Here is a 19871-nt window from a genome sequence, read left to right on the forward strand (position 1 = left end):
CATAAAACTGTACAGTGTTTCCAGATCACTTTTATTTCTCGTATTGTATCACGAGAAGTTTCGTCTACAGGTTGTGGACCCATTTATTAGTCCTGCCTGTAAATTCCCGGGCACATTTAAGGAAGCAAATATAGGACTTACACATGTACCTTTCTCAACACCACCGCCATCTCCCCCCCCCCCACAACACCCCCCCCCCCCTCCAAAAAAAAAGAGGGCAATGCAAGCTGAACAATACTTAACACGACCAGACCTAAATTTGTTTATCAAAGACTTGATTCTACAGTAAAACGTAGGCTAAGTAGCAGCATGAATGCTGATATTGGACTCCATCACTTTGATAAGAAAGTGCTAGAAGTAGGCTTAAGTGTACATTTGCCCCACAAAGTGTCAGGTCATATTCGACCCGGGTTTGGGTTGAATCTGAGTGCATGGTTCAAGAGTTTAACGCATTTATCTTTGAATATAGTAATGGAAATAATTTTTAAAGCCATTATTTTTTCCACTCTCCTATCAAACATTGGTTTATAAAAAAGGAATCGTGAATATGAAACATTGTAAACATTGCACTTACAAAGACTGCCGCATACAGGGACGTACGTGTTACAGACAAAAAGTGGGTGACATCATGATGACATCATCAAAGGTCCCGATTGTACTACCCTGCTATTGTACTACCGTGCTGTGGGCACTCAGTGTGACCGTTTCATTGTGCTATTGTAAGGCAATTTCAGGCGTGATCCTGCGGACGGAACGGGGCCTGTAGGCAAACGCAGGCGCCCGGGGGATTAAGAACAATTCCTCCCATGCCCTCAAATCAGAACGGGAAAAATCCTTTTGATCTCTTCCCCTATTTAGGTGCATATTTTCAAGTCCTATTTTCAAGAACAAGAACAGCTAAATAAGTCATGGAACTATGTTCAACATATAATATGCTAAAACAGTACACCATCCTTCCCCCCCCCCCCCCCAACACATTAACACTTGATTTAAGATATCAAAATACTTTATCGTCTTGAACAAGATTATATTTACCTGGTCCCTGCAACGGCAAGTTGTAAGTGATATTAACATTTGAACCAACAATGACAGGGTTCTGGCTACCGCTGATTGTGCCGATGCTTCCTATGCTGGCTCCACTTTGTTGTGGGTAATCTAGAATCAAAAGCAAGAATTAAAATATCCTTTAATTCAATTCAATTCAATAATTAGGGAATAACAGTGTGAGGACCCGGTCTTCACTGCATGACAATGACTGTGTTGGGGAATGGCCGCTGTTAAAGGTACAGTCCATCATTTGTAATTTGTGTATTATGTTCGTTTGAACTTAGAAGCAACAAAAGTGCTCAAAATCTAAAGAAGGGTGCTGAACAACTAACCTGATGAACTTTCAGCTCAGTGAATGCTGTATATTCCGAGTTAAACAATATTCTAGGATCTCGATTTCAAATCAAAAGTTGCTGAGTCATGTTTTGAATTATACCCGAATTCAGCGTTCTCATTTAGCCCATTGCAGCCGAACGATGACACGCACTTAACCGACGAATTATAACTACAGTGCGCGCAGGTGTGTCGTGTCAACACTTGCCCGCGCTTCACCGAATTAAAAACGAAACACTAATGGTAATTTAGAACGATGCCGCATCAGCTTGCCAGAGAGAATATGATTAGTCCCATTACTATCTTTCAACCAAGTATGATTTTCAACAATAATTTTGTCAGTTACTTTTTGGACGCCTGCAAATGATGGACTGTAGCTTTAATGGACCGAGCCAAAAGAAACATTTAAAATACTCTGAATTTGTGATTTTTCTTTTGGCGATATTTCCAGACTTTTTGTATTCATGTTCAGGGGCCATATTTTAGCTTATGCATGTTATCTTGTCTTTTCAAAATGTGTTTTAATTATTTTTGTTCCAACTTTCACTCAGGAGGTAACACATTGAATATACATGTAGTGTTTACAATGTAGACCTGTCTATATATGTTGGTGAAGGGAAAAAACCTAATATTGGTTTAAAATATTTTAACATTTGGACATGATCTAGAATTAGTGTCCAAGCAAAATGGCAGCCACCGTGTGACACATAATTAATGAACCAACAAAAACTTCATATTTCACCCTCAAAACAGCCACAAAATTATCAGATACCCCACCTCAGATACAAGTACTTGAAGGAGAGATTGAGGATTAAGATCAAAGTAAGGTTTACTAACGATCTTGATGAACAGTGACATTTCCTATTCAATCCTGAGAGCTCCCCTCGTCTCTGCCTTGCCAGTCAAACGAATCAACGTGTACGAGGAATTGAACGGAAAAATTCACTTTTCATCCAGATAGTAAGTAAAATTCGCCATGGGGTGACAGGGGCTAGTCTGCAGTGTGGTCCCCCTTGTTTCAGGGACTCTGCTACACTATATTGTGCCTAATAGCGTCAATGCAAAGGATGGGAGGGAAGGATGCTGTCAGGGAACTGATATCAGGGCTAGGGGAGTCATAACATGCAGGGTTGACAGACAAATGTTTGTGTCTCACCTGGTCTTGGTTGTGGTGGTTGTTGCGTTGGTTCCTGCTGGGAAGGCTGTCTGCTGCCAGACTGAGTCGTTCGTTGATCATCCCTCACTCCATCAGCCGGTAGTTGTTGGGTCGGAGCTGTGCTTGGACCAGGGTTAGTTTGTGTCTCACCCGGTCTTGGCTGTAGTTGCGGTGGTGGTTGTGGCGTTGGTTCTTGATGGGAAGGCCGTTCATTACTTGACTGACTGTTTTGTTGATCATCTGGGTCAGATTGTTGGGTCAGAGCTGCCGGACTGTCTCCTACTGTGGTTATGGTAAGAGCAACCCACAAACCAAATTTGAAGTTCCTAAGTAAAGTATTTCTCAATCATTCGTGCTGACAAAACATGTACTTCTATTGTTTTAGCAATATTAGTGACTTTGACCTAGCTGTTGGCCTCAGAAGCAACAGGCCTCTTTAGACTATCAAGAACAACGGACAACCCACAAACCAGCTCCTACGTAATTATTCTCAAGTTATCACGTTGACAAGATTTCTATTGTTTTAGCAATAGTGACCTTTGACCTGTCGGCCCCAAAAGCAATAGGCTTCTTAAGACTACCAAGAACAACCCACAAACCAAATTTCAAGTTCCTTAAGTAAAGTATTTCTCAAGTTTACTTGTTGACAAGATTTCTTTTATTTTACAAATAGTGACCTTGACCTTTGACCTGTCGGCCCAAAAGTAATAAGCATGTTAAGACTATCCAGAACAATCCACAAACGAGTTCCTAAGTAAAGTATTTCTCAAGTTATCGTGCTTATTAAACAAGAGTTAACAAGAGTTTTGTTTATGGTGTAAATTGAGGATTTTCTTTTGTTCCTCTTCCCTTTTCCTTTGTTAGTACCTTAGCCTTGGTCAATGCTCTTGTCGTTATTCATCCCGCCGTACGCGGTCAATCGTCGGCATATATCCTCACGCGCTATGCACATGCATGTAAAAATACAGCGCGAACAGCGACCTCATGCGGCCACTAATTTTTTTATGCAAATCAGTTGGAGACGATGTCGAGCGTTGGTTCAATCGTCGGCCAAAGCTTATGTTTTTCTTTATTTTGCGCTGGATTTCTAGCGCACGACCTCGTATGCGAATACAGTGTAGGCGGGGCTAATATGTGGAGTGTCCAATCCCACCTTGGTAAATCCGGACGTCATCAAATTATTTGCAGTTATTCGCCTTTTGCGGACGTGACAGGAACCACAGTTTTTGTGCATTGGTGCCGTGTGCAGAGACACACAACGTGTACGTGTATGGATTATGTACGGTGCCACGTTTCACTATGCAAGTTTCCACGCAACGATCGACCAATAAGAAAATGACATTTAAGGTCAGCTAAGGCTATTAACATAATGAGCACCACCCCCAAAACCTCACATGGACGATTGAACCAAGGCTCTCGATCGTCCCCAACTGATTTGCATATAAAAATAGTGGCCGCGTGAGGTCGCTGTTCGCGCTGTATTTTTACATGCATGTGCATAGCGCGTGAGGATTTATGCCGATATGACGATTGACCGCGTAAGGGACGAATAACGACGAGAGCATTGACCAAGGCTATTAGTACCTTAACTTTTCGCAACAGCTCTCATTGGTTTGTACACATTTTCCAACCGAGGAGTCCTCGATTCGGTTTCTGTCCTCAATTCATTGATAATGTTGCGTGTGTCCTTGACTTACACCATAAACAAAATAATGCAGAAAAGACAGACCAGCAGCCGATTTCACAAAATCTTACGTATTGGCGCAACTCTGCTTGAGCCAAAATTTATTGTGTAAGTTGCACAACATTTCACTAATGACACATTTCACGAAAGTCACATAGTGCGTAAGTGCACAAGTTGCACAATAAATTATGATGCAACTTGCACCATCATTTTAGGCGGCCTAAGTTGTGGCGTAGCGACTGAAAACGACATATTTTACGAGCAAATCAGGACCGTCACAGAGCTCGTTATTGCACAACTTATCAAGGTTGATACAAGAGGGACAAAATAATTTTCAAAATGGCGGGCTGAGGTGATCCAACGAATGCAAAATTCACACACAAACAGCCGTCGTAAATGCTGCTTTTATCCTCGACCAAGATGCTTAAATTATTTAAGGCACTGTGCAGCTGTGCCAAGTTTTGTGAAATTGATTTTGAAGTTTATTGCGCAGCTGCGCAGCAAATTTGTTGCGTAAGTCTTACTCAACATGGCACAAGCTGCGCACTTTTTTATGAAATTGGCTGCCCATTGTCATGGCGCAAACAACAAAGGGTCTATAGTTAAACCAAAATTCAAGATTATATGAAATGCTATAAAATGGACATTTTTGGGATAAGAAACATTCAATTACATACCTACATTTGTATTTTTCTTAAATTATGGCAGAGTTTTTGCTTACCCTCACTGAGTCCGATCTCATGAACGCCCGATGCTTTGACGTTGCCCTCATTGAACAGCCTCTCAGCCTCCATATCAGACTTGGCTGTGGACTCGGCTAGATTCACCGCTGCAATGTAGCCTAGTGCAGGGGTGAGATTGTTGGAAAATGAAAAATCCACAAAAATCATCACAACTAAATGCACTGCGGATCTGCAAACATTTCAACTCATTTGAATACGTGTCCTGAATGACTTCAAATTAGCTTCAGATTCGCGTTCACATTCACATTTGTGATGCAATCAAGCTAACTGAGTCGTTTGTCGGCAATTATGATTTTAAGATACAGCCCAAAATAGTTCAGTCAGGGTGAAAATTTCAAAATTGACTTTTTTGTAAAATCGGAAGTCTACATATGTCCTCTTTCATGTCAACTTTTTCTTCCCGAGAAAATTTCAGGATAAAGTATTTAAAATGTGACATTTTTGCTAAGGAGTTAATGTCAAAAACCTGAAATAAGGCATGTTTATTGTTGTGTAATAAACACTTCAATTTTGAATCGTTTATTTCTCTGTTTGTTTTCTCCATTTTCTTGTTTCAAATCTGCCTGTGTTCCAAGTCCCATAACTTCTGAACGGAAGGTCCTATTCACATGTGGTTTTCACCCAATATAAACTGAGATACAGCTCTATTCAAAAATGTATTAAAAAAAACCACAACATTCGATAAGGGCCGACAAATGACTCATTTAGTATGATCGCATCTCATGTTTGTGGTTTTGGCCTGAAGACTGCTGACCCACCTGCCACCATTTTCTCGTATTTCTCGTCAATCTTGAGGATTTCTTGGTAAGTCGTAACAGCTGCCTCGTAATCCTTCAGTCCCTGCTGGGCCTTGCCAAGGTGTACCAATGCCTTGACGTTGTTTGGTTCCAACTGCAAGGCAGTCCGGCAGTCCTCCATTGCCTCTGAAAACTTTCCCAATTTGTTGTGAGCCTGGGGGGGGGGGAGGAAATAAGTAAAAAGAGGGGATTCAAATTTGCCCCACAGTGAACAACAAAGTAATGTGTGTCTCAATAGGATAACATGTGTGACACCTCGGATTAATCGTCTGCCTTATGTGCAGTACTACCAAAACATACATGTAAGATGAGTTGGCCCCCCTCCCAAAATGATGTTTTCCTCTTTTTTTTGGCCTTTATATGAAATCTTTTCAGGAAATAAATTAAAACGTTGCGTATCTCTCTCACAAGCCTTCACCTTCACTTGCCTCTCTCCACCCAGGAGTACACATGTAAATGGGTAAGGGTATTAGTTGGGGAGCAACCTACAATGGACTGATCCAGGGGGAATAGAAATATTCTCAGTCATTTCATGAATATGGAGATCTTGGCTCTTAAACAGACTTGACTTGTTTACCTGTGCCCTGTTGGTGTACAGCACCACAAAGTCTTTTAGACGCTCCAGGCCCTGCGTGTAGAGCTCAACGGCTCGTGTGTAATCGCTCTTCTTGAACGCTTGGTTCCCCTGATCTTTCAGAACCGTCGCCTCTGCTTTACGCTTCTCTGCGTGCTCGTTGGCGTCTGCTTCCTGGGCTCTCATGACATAATCTAAAAATAAAAATGATCGCACGTAACATAAAAGGACAGAGTTTTCTACAGTATAATCCCCCGTTAACCCTAAGACCAAAACAAAGTCTGCGGTTTCTGGTATGGCGCTTGCCCCAAAAGTTGTCCGGCGACGTAGGTTTTTTTTTTTTTTTTTGCCCCACTTTTTTTTTCTTCAAATGTCGGCTGATGACAAAAGAGGATTTTCTTTTGTTCCTCTCCTCTTTTCCTTTGTTTATACCGGTACTGAACTTTTTATCAACAGCTCCCATGGTTTTGTACACATTTTCTAGTCAAGGTCGTCTCAATTTGGTTCCTGTCCTCAATTCATCGATGATGTTGCACGTGACAAGCCCTTATTGTTGAGGTAACTTCCGGTTCCATTCCTGCTTCACCGTGTGAAGTACACTTGGTTCAGTGCAATGACGTTACACTAACAGGCCAGATACTTCCAAGGCCTTGGCCCAAGTCCTTTGGGTTATTGTTAACGCAAATCCCCCATTGTCCAAAGTCCTCAGTCTAAGGGTAACCTTACCAAACATACAGACAGAAGGAATACACTATTGCACTATCCCCATCTGGCTTATAGCAGGCACAAAAAAAAAACGTGCTTTGCTTTGTCATCAATCCTTTGTACCAAGGCTACTAATGTCATGAAAATAACAATTGATGTGGTTCATTCTGATACCTACCTAAAAGGTTTTCAACAATGTCCCTTCTGCCGATCTCCATCAGAGCTGTGCATAACACGTCCCTCTGATCCGTGCTAGTGGATTGTTGGCCCCTCCACTCTGCCAGCATGTTGTAGATCTGGTTCTCTGTCTGGCCTGGGTCATCCATCACGATGTGCTTGATCTCTGCAGCGCTTAAACCGAGATGTGTAGCCAGCTTCCGCCATTCAGAACAAAGCCTCTCAGAGATCTTGTGTAGAACGGGGTCACTGATACCTGCAAACAGACATGAATAAAAAAAAATATAGTTAACAACGTTTCTGTGAAAAAAAAATCTGTTTGTGACTTTGCTGAACATTTTGTGTAGAAATGCATACATTTATGTTTAGCACGGCAAATTTTGACACTTTTTATATTCTCTTTCTGATTCTATTGATTGTGCACCTGATCATGCAGTTAACAACTGCTTTGATGTGGGATATGACGTTTTTAACACCCGCGGGGCGCATGGCACCCGAGACCAAGCCAAGAGTGCTATGCGCCCAGAGAGGGTTAAAAACGACATATCCTACATCTTCTTTATCTGCTAAAAAAGTAATTCTGACAACAAAGGTGTTAATTTTTCAACAGAATTTAGAAAAGGAGTTAGACTGTAGTTTTAATTTTACAGCATTAGGGTATACCTTTCTGCTGGTCCTTTTCCAATTCGTCAAAAAATCTGCAGGCCTGGTCGTAGTCGCTTTCTGGAATAGTTGCCTGGATAGCCAAGTCACTCTTATCTTCTGTTGTCAGTTCATCTGTGATGAGAATCTCTGTCAGTTTCTTGGCGAGTTCTCCAGTATCGTACAAACTCCGGAGTTTGTTCAGGCCCTCCCGACTCTTGAAGCGAACAACAAATGTCACAGACCCACGTCTTAATTCCACAAGCTCTCCATCACATGGGTTCAGGTAAGCAGAGACCAGCTGATGTACAGAGTCCAATATGAGCTTGATTCTTGTCCACAGACGATTACTCAGGTCAGAGTCGTTGAAACCCCGCCTTGCCACACTGGTTTCTATAGACACTTTGGGACAATCTAGGGGGAAATATCATGGGATACTTTATCAAAAACAGGTAAATATTACAAGGTCAATGGACTCTGTGTGTAAAACTCAAGGTCGCTTACATTTCTTGTCCACATACGCTGTTCATACTCTCTGTAATTTGTGTAGGCTTCAACCATGGTCCACTTCAAATGCACGCATTGCACCAGATTTTTATTTAATATTTGGCAATCAGGCCACACCTGTTTTGTCACATTTTTTGACATTGTATTGGCTGCATGTTGAGGGGAAATGAAGTCGCTGGCCTACTCAGTGATGAATCGTTAGTTTATTTTGAGTTTTCATTAACTGCGTTCTGATTTCTTATCTGCCTCACTTGTAGCTGAGCTTGTATCCTATATGTATCATACCAAGTCGGAATTGCTTTACGGTATCTTAAAAAAAAACACACATATTATACGTACATGTGTGTGTGTGCTTGTACAGAGCATGTGCATACATGCGGTGCAAAAGTTAGCAATTCCGACTTGATCAATCTGCCATCACCCCCCCCCCCCCGGCCCCTCGTGTGTACACGCATGTACTCATCGATGCATGCAACACCATCACTATGCATATGCAGCAACATCGCTTGACCAAGTAACCAATTTTTGAAGACTCATTCATTATTTTCAGTATGTATGGAAGGCTGCATAAAAATCTGCAAAAGATTCATTTGTAGATCTGAAACACATTCGGGTGATAATCCTAACATCAGCTGTTCTCAGATAAAGAACACAAAATGTTATTCAAAACAAAAGGGAATTTTTGGTTGATGTGGTTAACCTGTAATATTGAGACCCACTGATATCACCACATGTTTCGCGTACCCAGGGCCATATCAAAATATTCGAACGTATGCGTGCGTGTATCTGTTTTTGCTTCTCACCATGGGATGCGTGCGCGTTCTCCACGAAACTTTGGTTGTGTGAATCTCCATAGACTGTGTACAAACGTGGAACAATTAAACGAGCGTAAACTTGGCAGATTGACCAAATCTGGGCGTTATACTGTACCAATGTTCGTATGGGCTATGCTTGGATTTACTATAGGCACAGACCAAGCGCAACCTAGACTTGGGCCAAGTCTAACCCGATTAAGCCCGGAACACAGCACACAGTCATAAAGGCAGTTAAAAAAAAAAGCTTAGCATGACCATGTAAAAATGGTTACTACATTTGCAACTCAGTGTGAATGGACAAGAAAACGTTTCATGAATCCCCTGACATTTAACTGACAATTCTACCTGATAATTTCAGGGTAGATTTTCATAATTTATTGCTGTATATTTATTTCAACTCTGGCATGTGTGGCTATTGAGTGACTGGCTTGCTACAGTAAGATAAATGACACGTTAAATGAAACTGCTGGTACGATTTCTGGCCCACAGACCATGGGTTCCTTAAGCACACATATCTATTTCAAAGGCCAGAAATAAGGTGTTTTGCTTTGTCTTTCAATCATGTGTACCAAGGCTACTAATGTCATGAAAAGATTGATGTGGTTCATTCTGATACCTACCCAACAGGTCTTCAGCTATGTCCCCTTTGCTGATCTCCATCAGAGCTGTGCGTAACACTTTCCTCTGATCTGCGCTAGTGGTTTGTTGGCGCCTCCATTTGACCAGCATGTTGAAGATCTGGTTCTCTGTCTGGCCTGGGTCATCCATCACGATGTGCTTGATCTCTGCAGCGCTTAAACCAAGATGTGTAGCCAGCTTCTGCCATTCCGAGCTAAGCTTCTCAGAGATCTTACGTAGAATGGTGTCAGTAATGCCTGTACACACGAATCAAAGGAAACACAATTATCTTGTTCATTGCTAGCTTGTTTATATGTGAACTACAGTAGCTTATACACTCATGTTAAGTGTCGCAGGGCCAAGTTTAAATTGTAAATGTTCAAGTACTTTTTAGTGTATTCAGGAGTAGCTCCCCTTCAAAAGAAAAAAAATCATTTTAGTTTCAGTTTACATACATGTATCATTTGGCCAACTTCATGCATGACTGATCAGGGTTACATTTGCAAGCCTTGTCAAAAATGGCTCCCGCACAAAAATGTGGGTTTTTTGACTGGATCAAAGGCAATAAGAGATAAATTCAACATGTACAAAAATTCCTCCATATCTCCACATTCTTTTTCCATTTCCAATGAATTAAAATCAACATTTGAATAAGGCGCGTGACGCTCCTAATAATGCGTTCTGAAGCCAGTAGGACCTAGTCTGCGCATGGGCTTTATAGGGACAGTGGAGTTTTAATGTCAACAGCTGTACAGACTAACTGTACATATGTGTAATGTGCATGATGTGCACCTACACATGTATACACGTACACAAATGTTCACGGTACGTATATACAGTGTCGTGTGTAAAACAAGACTTGGAAAACCATGGGTATGCGATCCACTGAGATAGAATGTGCACGTAGGCCATCTATGATTGTGAACCAGCCCGGCAATCATCGCGTAGCTAAGATCGGCGGATCCAGCAAATTATACAAAACGTGTGATTTCAAAACTTAATATACATAACGTATGAGCTAATACGTCACTAGATATGAATATTTATAGAATTTCAATCAAAACTTTTAGAACTGGAGTGCACCATTTAAAACCAATTTTTAGGCCTGCAAAAATAAACAAGCACAATTTTTGTTTTAGGACAATATTTGTTTAAATTTTGTTCAGAAAAGAAAATGGAAAATTTCGAAAAGCATGTATCAACTTGAATATTTCACTGAAAAGTGAACTGGAATGGTGTTTCAGAGGTGACATGGTCAAAGCTTTCCATAGTTAATGAAGCTGGATGCAGACAAAGTAGCAGCTAGCAGGGCAGTTGCTTTGTGAAATAACTCGTATGATTCTCTGGCCATTGAAGGGTGCCGTGATTGGAATGATATATATGGTGAACTAAGAGGGATACTTTGCGTTTGATATATATAATAGCTGATGATATAGTGTGATGATATACAATAGCTGCATGCTGTGAGGGGGTTGAGGTTTCAAAGTTTGTGATAACTGTTTGCTACTGTTTGCTACTGTAACATTATCAATGGATTCCCTTAACAATGACACATGTAAGCATGTCGTCACATGGCTCATGGCCTAGATATGCATCCATTTCTAAACAATTCAAGATGTTCAGAACGACGGTGTGTTGTATCAATGCAAAGTGCAAGGAGACACATTCTGTTGAAAACAAATCTAGGCAAGATTGAAAGCAGGTAGGTTTTTGTCAACTTTGGAAAGATAAATCACACTTGAAATGGTACAATTTCTGGCCCACAGTACACTTTTTCCGTGGGTTCCTTAAGCACGCCTACCTATTCCCAAGGCCAGAAATAAGGTGTTTTGCTTTTTCATTCAGTCATATGTACCAAGGCTACTTATGTCATGAAAACAAAGATTGATGTGGTTCATTCTGATACCTACCCAACAGGTCTTCAGCTATGTCCTTTCTGTCGATCTCAATCAGAGCTCTGCGTAACACTTTCCTCTGATCTGCGCTAGCGGTTTGTTGGCGCCTCCATTTGACCAGCATGTTAAAGATCTGGTTCTGTGTCTGGTGTGGGCAATCCATCACGATGTGTTCGATCTCTGCAGCGCTTAAACCAAGATGTGTAGCCAGGTTCTGCCATTTGCATTCGGAGCTAAGCTTCTCAGAGATCACACGTAGAATGGTGTCATTGATGCCTGTACAAATCAAAGAAAAAACTTGTATGTTTCTCAATTTTACCTTGTTTGTGAACTACAGTGCGTAGCTTATACACTCATGTTAAGTGTGGCAGGGCCAAGTTTTAATGGTAAATGGAGTAGCTCCCCTTTAAAAGAAACAAAATCACTTTAGATTTACTTAAAGCCCACAAGTCCCCCTATACAGGGTGCATCAAAAAAAGGTCCCAAAAAGTAAACTTTCAATATAATTTTGTTATGGCTGCATACATATGGATAGAAAACCTTGCAGGCTTTAAAATGACACCATGATCATTTGGCGCACTTCGCCATGACTGATCAGGGGCTACATTTGCAAACCTTGTCAAAAATGTGGGGTATTGTCGCGAACCAGACTGGCGATCATCGCGTACTGGTAGCTATAAGATCAGCGGCGAATTATACAAAACGTGCGATTCCAAAACTTAACAAACATAACGTATGAGTTAATACATCACTAGATTATGAATAATTATAGAATTTCAATCAAAACTTTCTGAACTGAAGCGCACAATTTAAAACCACTTTTTAGGCCTGCAAAAACAAACAAGCAAAAGTGCATGTATGCGGGCGCACTTTTAACCAAACCTGAATGACAGGTAACAGCAGGACAAATGCACATTGTCAAAATTTGATGTAAGCTAGTGAGGGCGCGATTTATCACAACCCATGACGTCATGCAACACGACGCTTTCTTGAACAATGGCTGTAAAAGTCGTCTGAATCCAACTCGAAATTATAAGATAACTAGACCTCTGATTAGGTACGGAATTTAACGTTTTGTTGATATTAAGCAGTTATAGACGGCATTGTGTGAGTTTAAAGTTACAAAATAATTTCAATTTTGAATGGATTTTCGGCTCCCTTAGCAACGGACCCTCCGTCCCAATACCACAGGTGAATTTGTGACTGATATACGGAGGTAACTAGTCCAGTATTTCAGTCACATTTATGGGACTAGCATAATACAGGAATAACACAAAAAAGCCCAGTTTTTAAAGGATAGTTGTGTGGATGTTTATATCCTACTTTTAAAAGTTCTTTCCAATTAACATCATTTTGTTGGGCTGTTCCAGGACCCAGTGTCCCTTTAAGCACACCTATCTATTTCAAAGGCCAGAAATAAGGTGTTTTGCTTTTTCATTCAGTCATATGTACCAAGGCTACTAATGCCCTGAAAACAAACATTGATTTGGTTCATTCTGATACCTACCCAACAGGTCTTCAGCTATGTCCCTTCTGCCGATCTCAATCAGAGCTGTGTATAACACTTCCCTCTGATCCGTGCTAGTGGACTGCTGGCGGCTCCAACTGACCAGCATGTTGAAGATCTGGCTCTCTGTCTGGCCTGCTGAGTCATCCAACACGATGCGGTCGATCTCTGCAGCGCTTAAACCGAGATATGTAGCCAGCTTCCGCCATTCGGCGCCAAGCCTCTCAGAGATCTTGCGTAGAACCAGCTCTGTGATATCTGCAAACAGATCAGAACCAATTCACATAAAGTGAAAGAAATCACTACAAGAAAATGTTTGGCATTATGTGGCGCTCTTCAGGCCAACGTTGGCATGACGTTAAAAACCAGCACTCACAAAAATGGCCCTTGTCAAAAACAGGGCACTCGTGAGAAAATAAATGGGGAAAATCCCCCCCCCCCCTTTGCCCAATGTTATGCCACTGATTTGGCACACAAAGAATGATAAGATTTTGACCCTCAATGCTTATTTTCCTTTATGTTTTTGTGCAATCAGTTTAATAATAGTACTTTTAAAATAATAACATGCACAAATCACAAAAGTAAGCCCATAAGCAGAAGTAAGGCCAGAAAAAATAATTGTTCTGCTTCCGGTTTCCCTACCTACCATATTCTGACAGCCCCTACCCTAATTTTTTTATTGGAAAAATGAGAAAAAAACACCCAAAACCATCGCATTATACCTTTTACCCTTGACTACACACAGACGCCTCCATATGATCGTACATAAAAAAAATAGAAAAAAAATTCCTACCTACCTACCCTATTTTCGAATGCCATGTAAGATCTTTTTTTTGTTTGGCCTGACGATGAAAACAAAGGATTTATCAGAGATAAGGCCAAATAAAAAAAAATCCCCGCCCACTTCCTTCTCTTTTGTTTCTTTTTTAATTGAAAAAAGAAAAACCCGAGACAGTGACTTTATTTTGGCCTCTTTGTCTGTTGCAACAAGTGGCCAAACAAATATTAAAATACTCATTCTGATTCTGATTGGTTTTCAGATCAAAATAAGAAATATGCTGACTCACGGGGATAGGTGGTGGGAGTGAATTCCACTTCTAGTTCAACTATGGAAAAGAAGAAATGAAACAGATTAGTCTCCAACCCAGCTGTTGTTCTGACACTTAAAACTTTTTTTTTACTGGCAAGCTGGAATGAATGCCTCCAAGCGAGACAGGACCATTACAATCTGGAAACTTTGACAAATCCACTGTCTGAAAAAAGGCTGTGTAACTCAACTGAAGCTTGGGGAGGATCAACATCCAATTTTCTTTCTGAAATAAAATAATATGAACTTTTTTATGCATTTGCCTTTACAGTGTAAATACCACTGCACTGTGAAAAGAGGTACTGACAAATTGGGAGAGGGTCAACACAGGACTTAATAATTCAGTTCATTCAGTTAACGTTGTTTCGGAGGTCCCAAATCTTTCTATTGTGAAATTCGTTATATTCACACTACACCGGCACAGCTGCATTGTGTCATTTACTGTTCACATAATGGGCCAGTTGCTTGGTAAATAACTAGCACAGCACATTTGACATTTACATTTGTAAATGGAGCTACTGTAGGGGTATGTGATTTATGAAACCTCATTTATGATTATATTAGTGATAATATCGATACATGATTGCAATGTTGTTATGTATTATAGTCACTTTCTGGGAGTCAATTGTGTACAGTATTATATTGAAGTATTTTGATGTGGCCAGCCGCGCATGCGTGTTAGCTCTATCTCTCTCTCCACGTTGTTCTGGGCGAAAGTTGGGAAAGTTTTAGTTCCAAAGTTTCCGTTTGAAGTCGAGGTATTTTCCTCTTTTCAAGTTCATCGTGCATGAAGGTGACTTGTCCGCATTTGATTTAGGATCAGTTTGGTGCAGGTATGAGAGTTTCAGAACTTTCATTTAAAGAGATTTTGCTTGTTTATTGTGATGAGTTCATGATTTGTTTTGACTCACACTCTGTGAAACTTCTCTGTATGTGCATGCATTGTTCACGCGATACGTTGATTTGCATGTACATAGGTTATACTGTACCGTTGCTAAGGACCGTGGTCCGCTAGCATCGCAGGAATCGAGACTCGAGAGAGGGCAACGCATGGTCTCGGGTCCGGTCTGGGTGAGTTGTACGTAATATTATAGGGCTTCGAGGGAAACAGTATCCATTAATCTTTTATATTACTAGTTTATCATGGAGAGAGATTGAATCATTGAATTGTATTTTATTTTGCATCAATAGGGGATTAGATCGGACTGGATTGGATTGGATTGGATTGGATTGGATTGGATTGGATTGGATTGGATTGATTGATTTATACTGAAGATTTGGGATCTGGATTTTTGGAGAAATATATTCTTGGATTTGTAGAGGGAGTTTTACTGTGCGCAGCATACAGCGTGTGTCAATAAAAACGCAGGATTAGAAACAAAAAATTTAAGAATATAAACCACCCCTATTCATCATAATGTTCACCCTCTTTTCAAAGTACCTTTCCTTCTCTTCACTATGCTTTTTATCCCATCTCATTTGGACAATCCTGTCCAGAGATAGAGTACATTGAAGAAGGGTTATAAATTCCAAGCTGGTCTGATTTGTGAAATCACACATACCTAATGAAAGGTTTGAATTCAGTACAGGTGAAAGTATTTGTGGATCACAAAGAAGGACATGTGTGGCAGGATTAGGCTTACATAATCCTTTAGTCCACAATCAATGTTATTAGTCAATAATTCATGATGCTTTGAAACAATGATAGTCCAGTTATTCAATTTAAGTGATACTTATCATCAGTTGTTTCAAAGAAAGTTTTGTTCTGGTTTAATTGTCTTCAATGCACACCTGCATTGTACATAACTGGTCGTTGTGTTAAGGTCATTGAAACAGACCAACCCGCTTCAGAAGGGCTTCACAAAACTCGTCATAACTTTTGAACCAAAAGTCCAAATTCCACAAAACAAAAATCTTATCAAAGATGAAATTATGGACAATCAAATCCTTATCAAATTAGGCACACCAGTAGCATTATTTTCTCAGAAAAAAAATCGCTTTGAATCCTGCGTTTTTATTGACACACGCTGTACTATGGAAAGGTCTGCCTTCTTCTGTGTCATAATACATGTAGTTTTGACCGTGTGTGGCCACACAGGTTGGTCGCGGTGGTCAGGACACCCCTCACTGTAAGGTGATGCCATTGTCCAGAATGGATAAATAAAATGTGTTTACATTTTCGATTTAAGTGTTCATTCTTGCCGATTATTTTTCTAAAGAGAAATAATTGATACACAACACAGAGTTCAATGAAATATATAATCTGATCAAAATAATCACAACAAAATGTTTCGAAAACAAAAGTACACAATTTCGGCAACAAGAGATAAACCTAAATATAATGCGCCTAGTCAGTTTCCCTTCGTGGTTCATTTGAAAATATGTAACAAAAAGCCGTTTCCTCTCTGAGTGATCCCGGATTGGATTTCCCAGGTCACCTTTTCTTTTTTATTCCTCTCAGTACTGAGGCTCTTGGTTTCAGTGCCAATTTGAAATTTGCAGAACTGCACCGAAAGTTGAACATCGGTCCAAACTTCAACGGGGTGAATCTTTATTTCTTTTAGGTGGCAAGGATTTAAGCGTTAACTGTTAGAAGAATTGGAGTAGTGTGACCTTATCGGTGTTTTAATTAGTTACTAATTGGTTGTGGTATTGTGTAGTACGGATGCTCCGAGTAATTCACCATGGGGTGAGGGGGGCAGGTCACCAGTGCGGTCCCCCTTGTTTCAGGGACTCTGCTATGCTATATATTGTGCATAATAGCGTCAATGCAAAGGATGGAGGGGAAGGATGCTGTCAGGGAACCAATATCAGGGCCAGGGGAGTCATAACATGCAGGGTTGACAGACCAAATGTTCAAATGTGTCTCACCCGGTCTTGGTTGTAGTTGCGGCTGTGGTTGTTGCGTTGGTTCCTGCTGGGAAGGTTGTTTCTTACCAGCCGGTAGTTGTTGGGTTGCAGCTGCCTGACTGGCTGGTGCTGTGCTTGGACCAGGGTTAGTTTGTGTCTCACCCGGTCTTGGCTGTAGTTGTGGCGGTGGTCGTGGCGTTGGTTCCTGCTGGGAAGGATGTCCACTGCCAGACTGAGTCGTTTGTTGATCATCCCTCACTCCATCAGCCGGTAGTTGTTGGGTCGCAGCTGTGCTTGGACCAGGGTTAGTTTGTGTCTCACCCGGTCTTGGCTGTAGTTGTGGCGGTGGTTGTGGCGTTGGTTCCTGCTGGGAAGGATGTCCGCTGCCAGACTGAATCGTTTGTTGATCATCCCTCACTCCATCAGCCGGTAGTTGTTGGGTTGCAGCTGTGCTTGGACCAGGGTTTGTTTGTGTCTCACCCGGTCTTGGCTGTAGTTGTGGCGGTGGTTGTTGCGTTGGTTCCTGCTGGGAAGGTTGTTTGTTACCAGCCGGTAGTTGTTGGGTTGCAGCTGCCTGACTGGCTGGTGCTGTGCTTGGACCAGGGTTAGTTTGTGTCTCATTTCGTCTTTGGGCTCCCTCACCCGGTGGTTCTGCCATTTAGCGCTGGTGATGTGGGCACAGTTTACTTGCAGACAGCTTCGGTAGTCCAACCCTGGTATAATCCTGTGAGTGCAAAGTACAATCAGGTAAAATCACATAATGGATGCTTTTGGGCTGTCAATCAGTCCATCGCTCAGTTGGTCGACCGATCAGGCATGCAACTGGGAATTTAGAAAAAAAACCGAGGGATTTCCGTACCACACAAGACTTTGTACGGTGTTTTGCAATTTGTGATGGCATTCATGAGTTCTAGCAAAAAAAACAAGGAAATCAGCGGATCCGAGGAAAAGTTGCATGCCTGCTATATATTTCAGTCAGTCAGTTGGTCGGTCTGTTGGTTGGTCAGTCAATCTGTCGTTCAGTCGATCAGTTTGTTGCTCTGTGGTTGGTCAGTAGGGCGGGGTTGATTGGTTGGTCAGCTAGTCCATCGGAGGGCGTGGAGTATTGAGGGGAAAGAAGGGAAGTGGGTTATAGCCGCGGATAATTAATGATCAACATGCAGATTCACATGGCCAGCAGTTTTGTTAACACCCCACCAAAAATCTTGCAACGTGACCAGCAAAACTTTCTCACCTTGACAATAAAAGTGTTAAGTATTTTTTTATTGGAGCATCTTAAAGCTTAAAACTTGAAATTGGAAACCCAGATTATTTAAAAAATCACATCATTCAGTCACAAAGATTTTAAAAAGCTGTACATTCCTGATCAGCAGAAAAAAAAAAAAGCAGTCATTAATAGACCTATTGACGTCATGCTTTGTTTACATGTGTGCTTTCCTATGGGAGCCAGGTGGGCAAGAGAGCCACCAAGCTCCCATAGGAAAGCACACATGTAAACAAAGCATGACGTCATGATGTCTAATACATGTAGGTCTATTAATTCACTCACCTTTAACCCATGAAAGGCGTTACTCTGTAGCCGACTGTGGCAGTGAAGGAGTTCACACGTCCATTGCTGTTTGGATATAAAGACATAACAGTTAACTTTGTGTGGGAAGGAACTTAAACCCTATTTTTACAACCTGCATTGTGCTAAAAACCTCTAAAACAGCAGTGTTGAGGGAGGGGCATCCCTGCCCATGTTTTCCCTCTCCTAGTTAACCCCCATGCTCCGTATCAGAGTCTGAATGTCCATACTCATTATTTGCTGATGGTACATTTAACACAAGAAACTGTCTGGAAGGGAATTAACCATGGCAACACCTCAAACTTTGGACAACCACATGCACACCTGCCTCCCTACCCTCAAGTGTTGTAGGATATAGCTCCCCCCTCCCCCCATATACCCCACTGGTGTCTACAAAAGGAAATACAAGTAGGGTCACAAGAAAATGGTGAACAGACTTGATGCAGGAAACTACTTCTTAGCATCCTTGGCAGAGTCTGAACTCACTTTCATATTAGTAAATAATTAGGACCTACAATAGTAATTGCTGGCTTGATCAATTATTATGACATGTACACATGTACCGGTATATGCATATTATTATAGTACACAGAGTACCCCATTTTTTTGTTTCATTCCAACAGGGCCCAGAACATCCCTGTTGATAAGATTTATTGCCGCAAAGAGAAACCTTTCTTAAAGTATCCCACGTCTGTTCATGCCAATTAACTTGCTAAGCCTTGGCTCCACTATATGTTAGCATGTCATCTCCATATAAAATTGCATGGCAGACTCAATCAATCATATTAATCAAATCTTTAATTTTTCCCAACACACACATGAACATATAATATTCCTTAACATTTGAGTTATCGTGTATGGATGGATGGAGGTCTCCAAAAAGCATCAGCTTGTCGAGTGGAGACCCCCACTGTAATAAAGAACAATTACAATCACAATTACGATGACAGTTACAATTAATTACAAGTACAAGTACAACGACAGGAGTTAAATAACAAAAAATATTGGTACAGAGCTAGTACATGTAATACGAAATAAAACTAAATTGATTTGGTCTTACAAAATGAGATTATTCTACCACATATTTGTTAATTAATTGGGTTTTATATTTGCGTTTGAACAATGATACATGTGACACCTTTTTTAGAGATGGATTGAGAGAATTCC

The 19871-nt window shown here is 41.0% G+C and overlaps 1 protein-coding gene across 3 annotated transcripts in view; it reads right to left on the reverse strand.

Moving 5' to 3' along the window:
• Positions 1-19871, reverse strand: part of LOC119733180 — a 36926-nt gene that overhangs the window by 4690 nt on the left and 12365 nt on the right. The window contains exons 3-15 of one of the 3 annotated variants that reach the window (XM_038206760.1): positions 18687-18752; positions 17159-17861; positions 14268-14306; positions 13201-13458; positions 11709-11969; positions 9801-10055; positions 7880-8272; positions 7218-7472; positions 6338-6528; positions 5722-5914; positions 4942-5061; positions 2687-2818; positions 1036-1155 (exon numbers count right to left, since the gene is read on the reverse strand). In XM_038206760.1, coding sequence (XP_038062688.1) covers positions 1036-1155; positions 2687-2818; positions 4942-5061; positions 5722-5914; positions 6338-6528; positions 7218-7472; positions 7880-8272; positions 9801-10055; positions 11709-11969; positions 13201-13458; positions 14268-14306; positions 17159-17795 — 2854 coding nt within the window. In that variant the 5' untranslated portion in view covers positions 17796-17861; positions 18687-18752. Of the gene's footprint in view, positions 1-1035; positions 1156-2536; positions 2819-4941; positions 5062-5721; positions 5915-6337; positions 6529-7217; positions 7473-7879; positions 8273-9800; positions 10056-11708; positions 11970-13200; positions 13459-14267; positions 14307-17158; positions 17862-18686; positions 18753-19871 lie in introns of all 3 variants that reach the window. The other 2 variants (XM_038206759.1, XM_038206761.1) reach the window with 2 other exon arrangements.

This window comes from Patiria miniata, unplaced genomic scaffold, assembly GCF_015706575.1.
Source record: "Patiria miniata isolate m_02_andy unplaced genomic scaffold, ASM1570657v1 HiC_scaffold_25, whole genome shotgun sequence".
NCBI lineage: Eukaryota > Metazoa > Echinodermata > Asteroidea > Valvatida > Asterinidae > Patiria > Patiria miniata.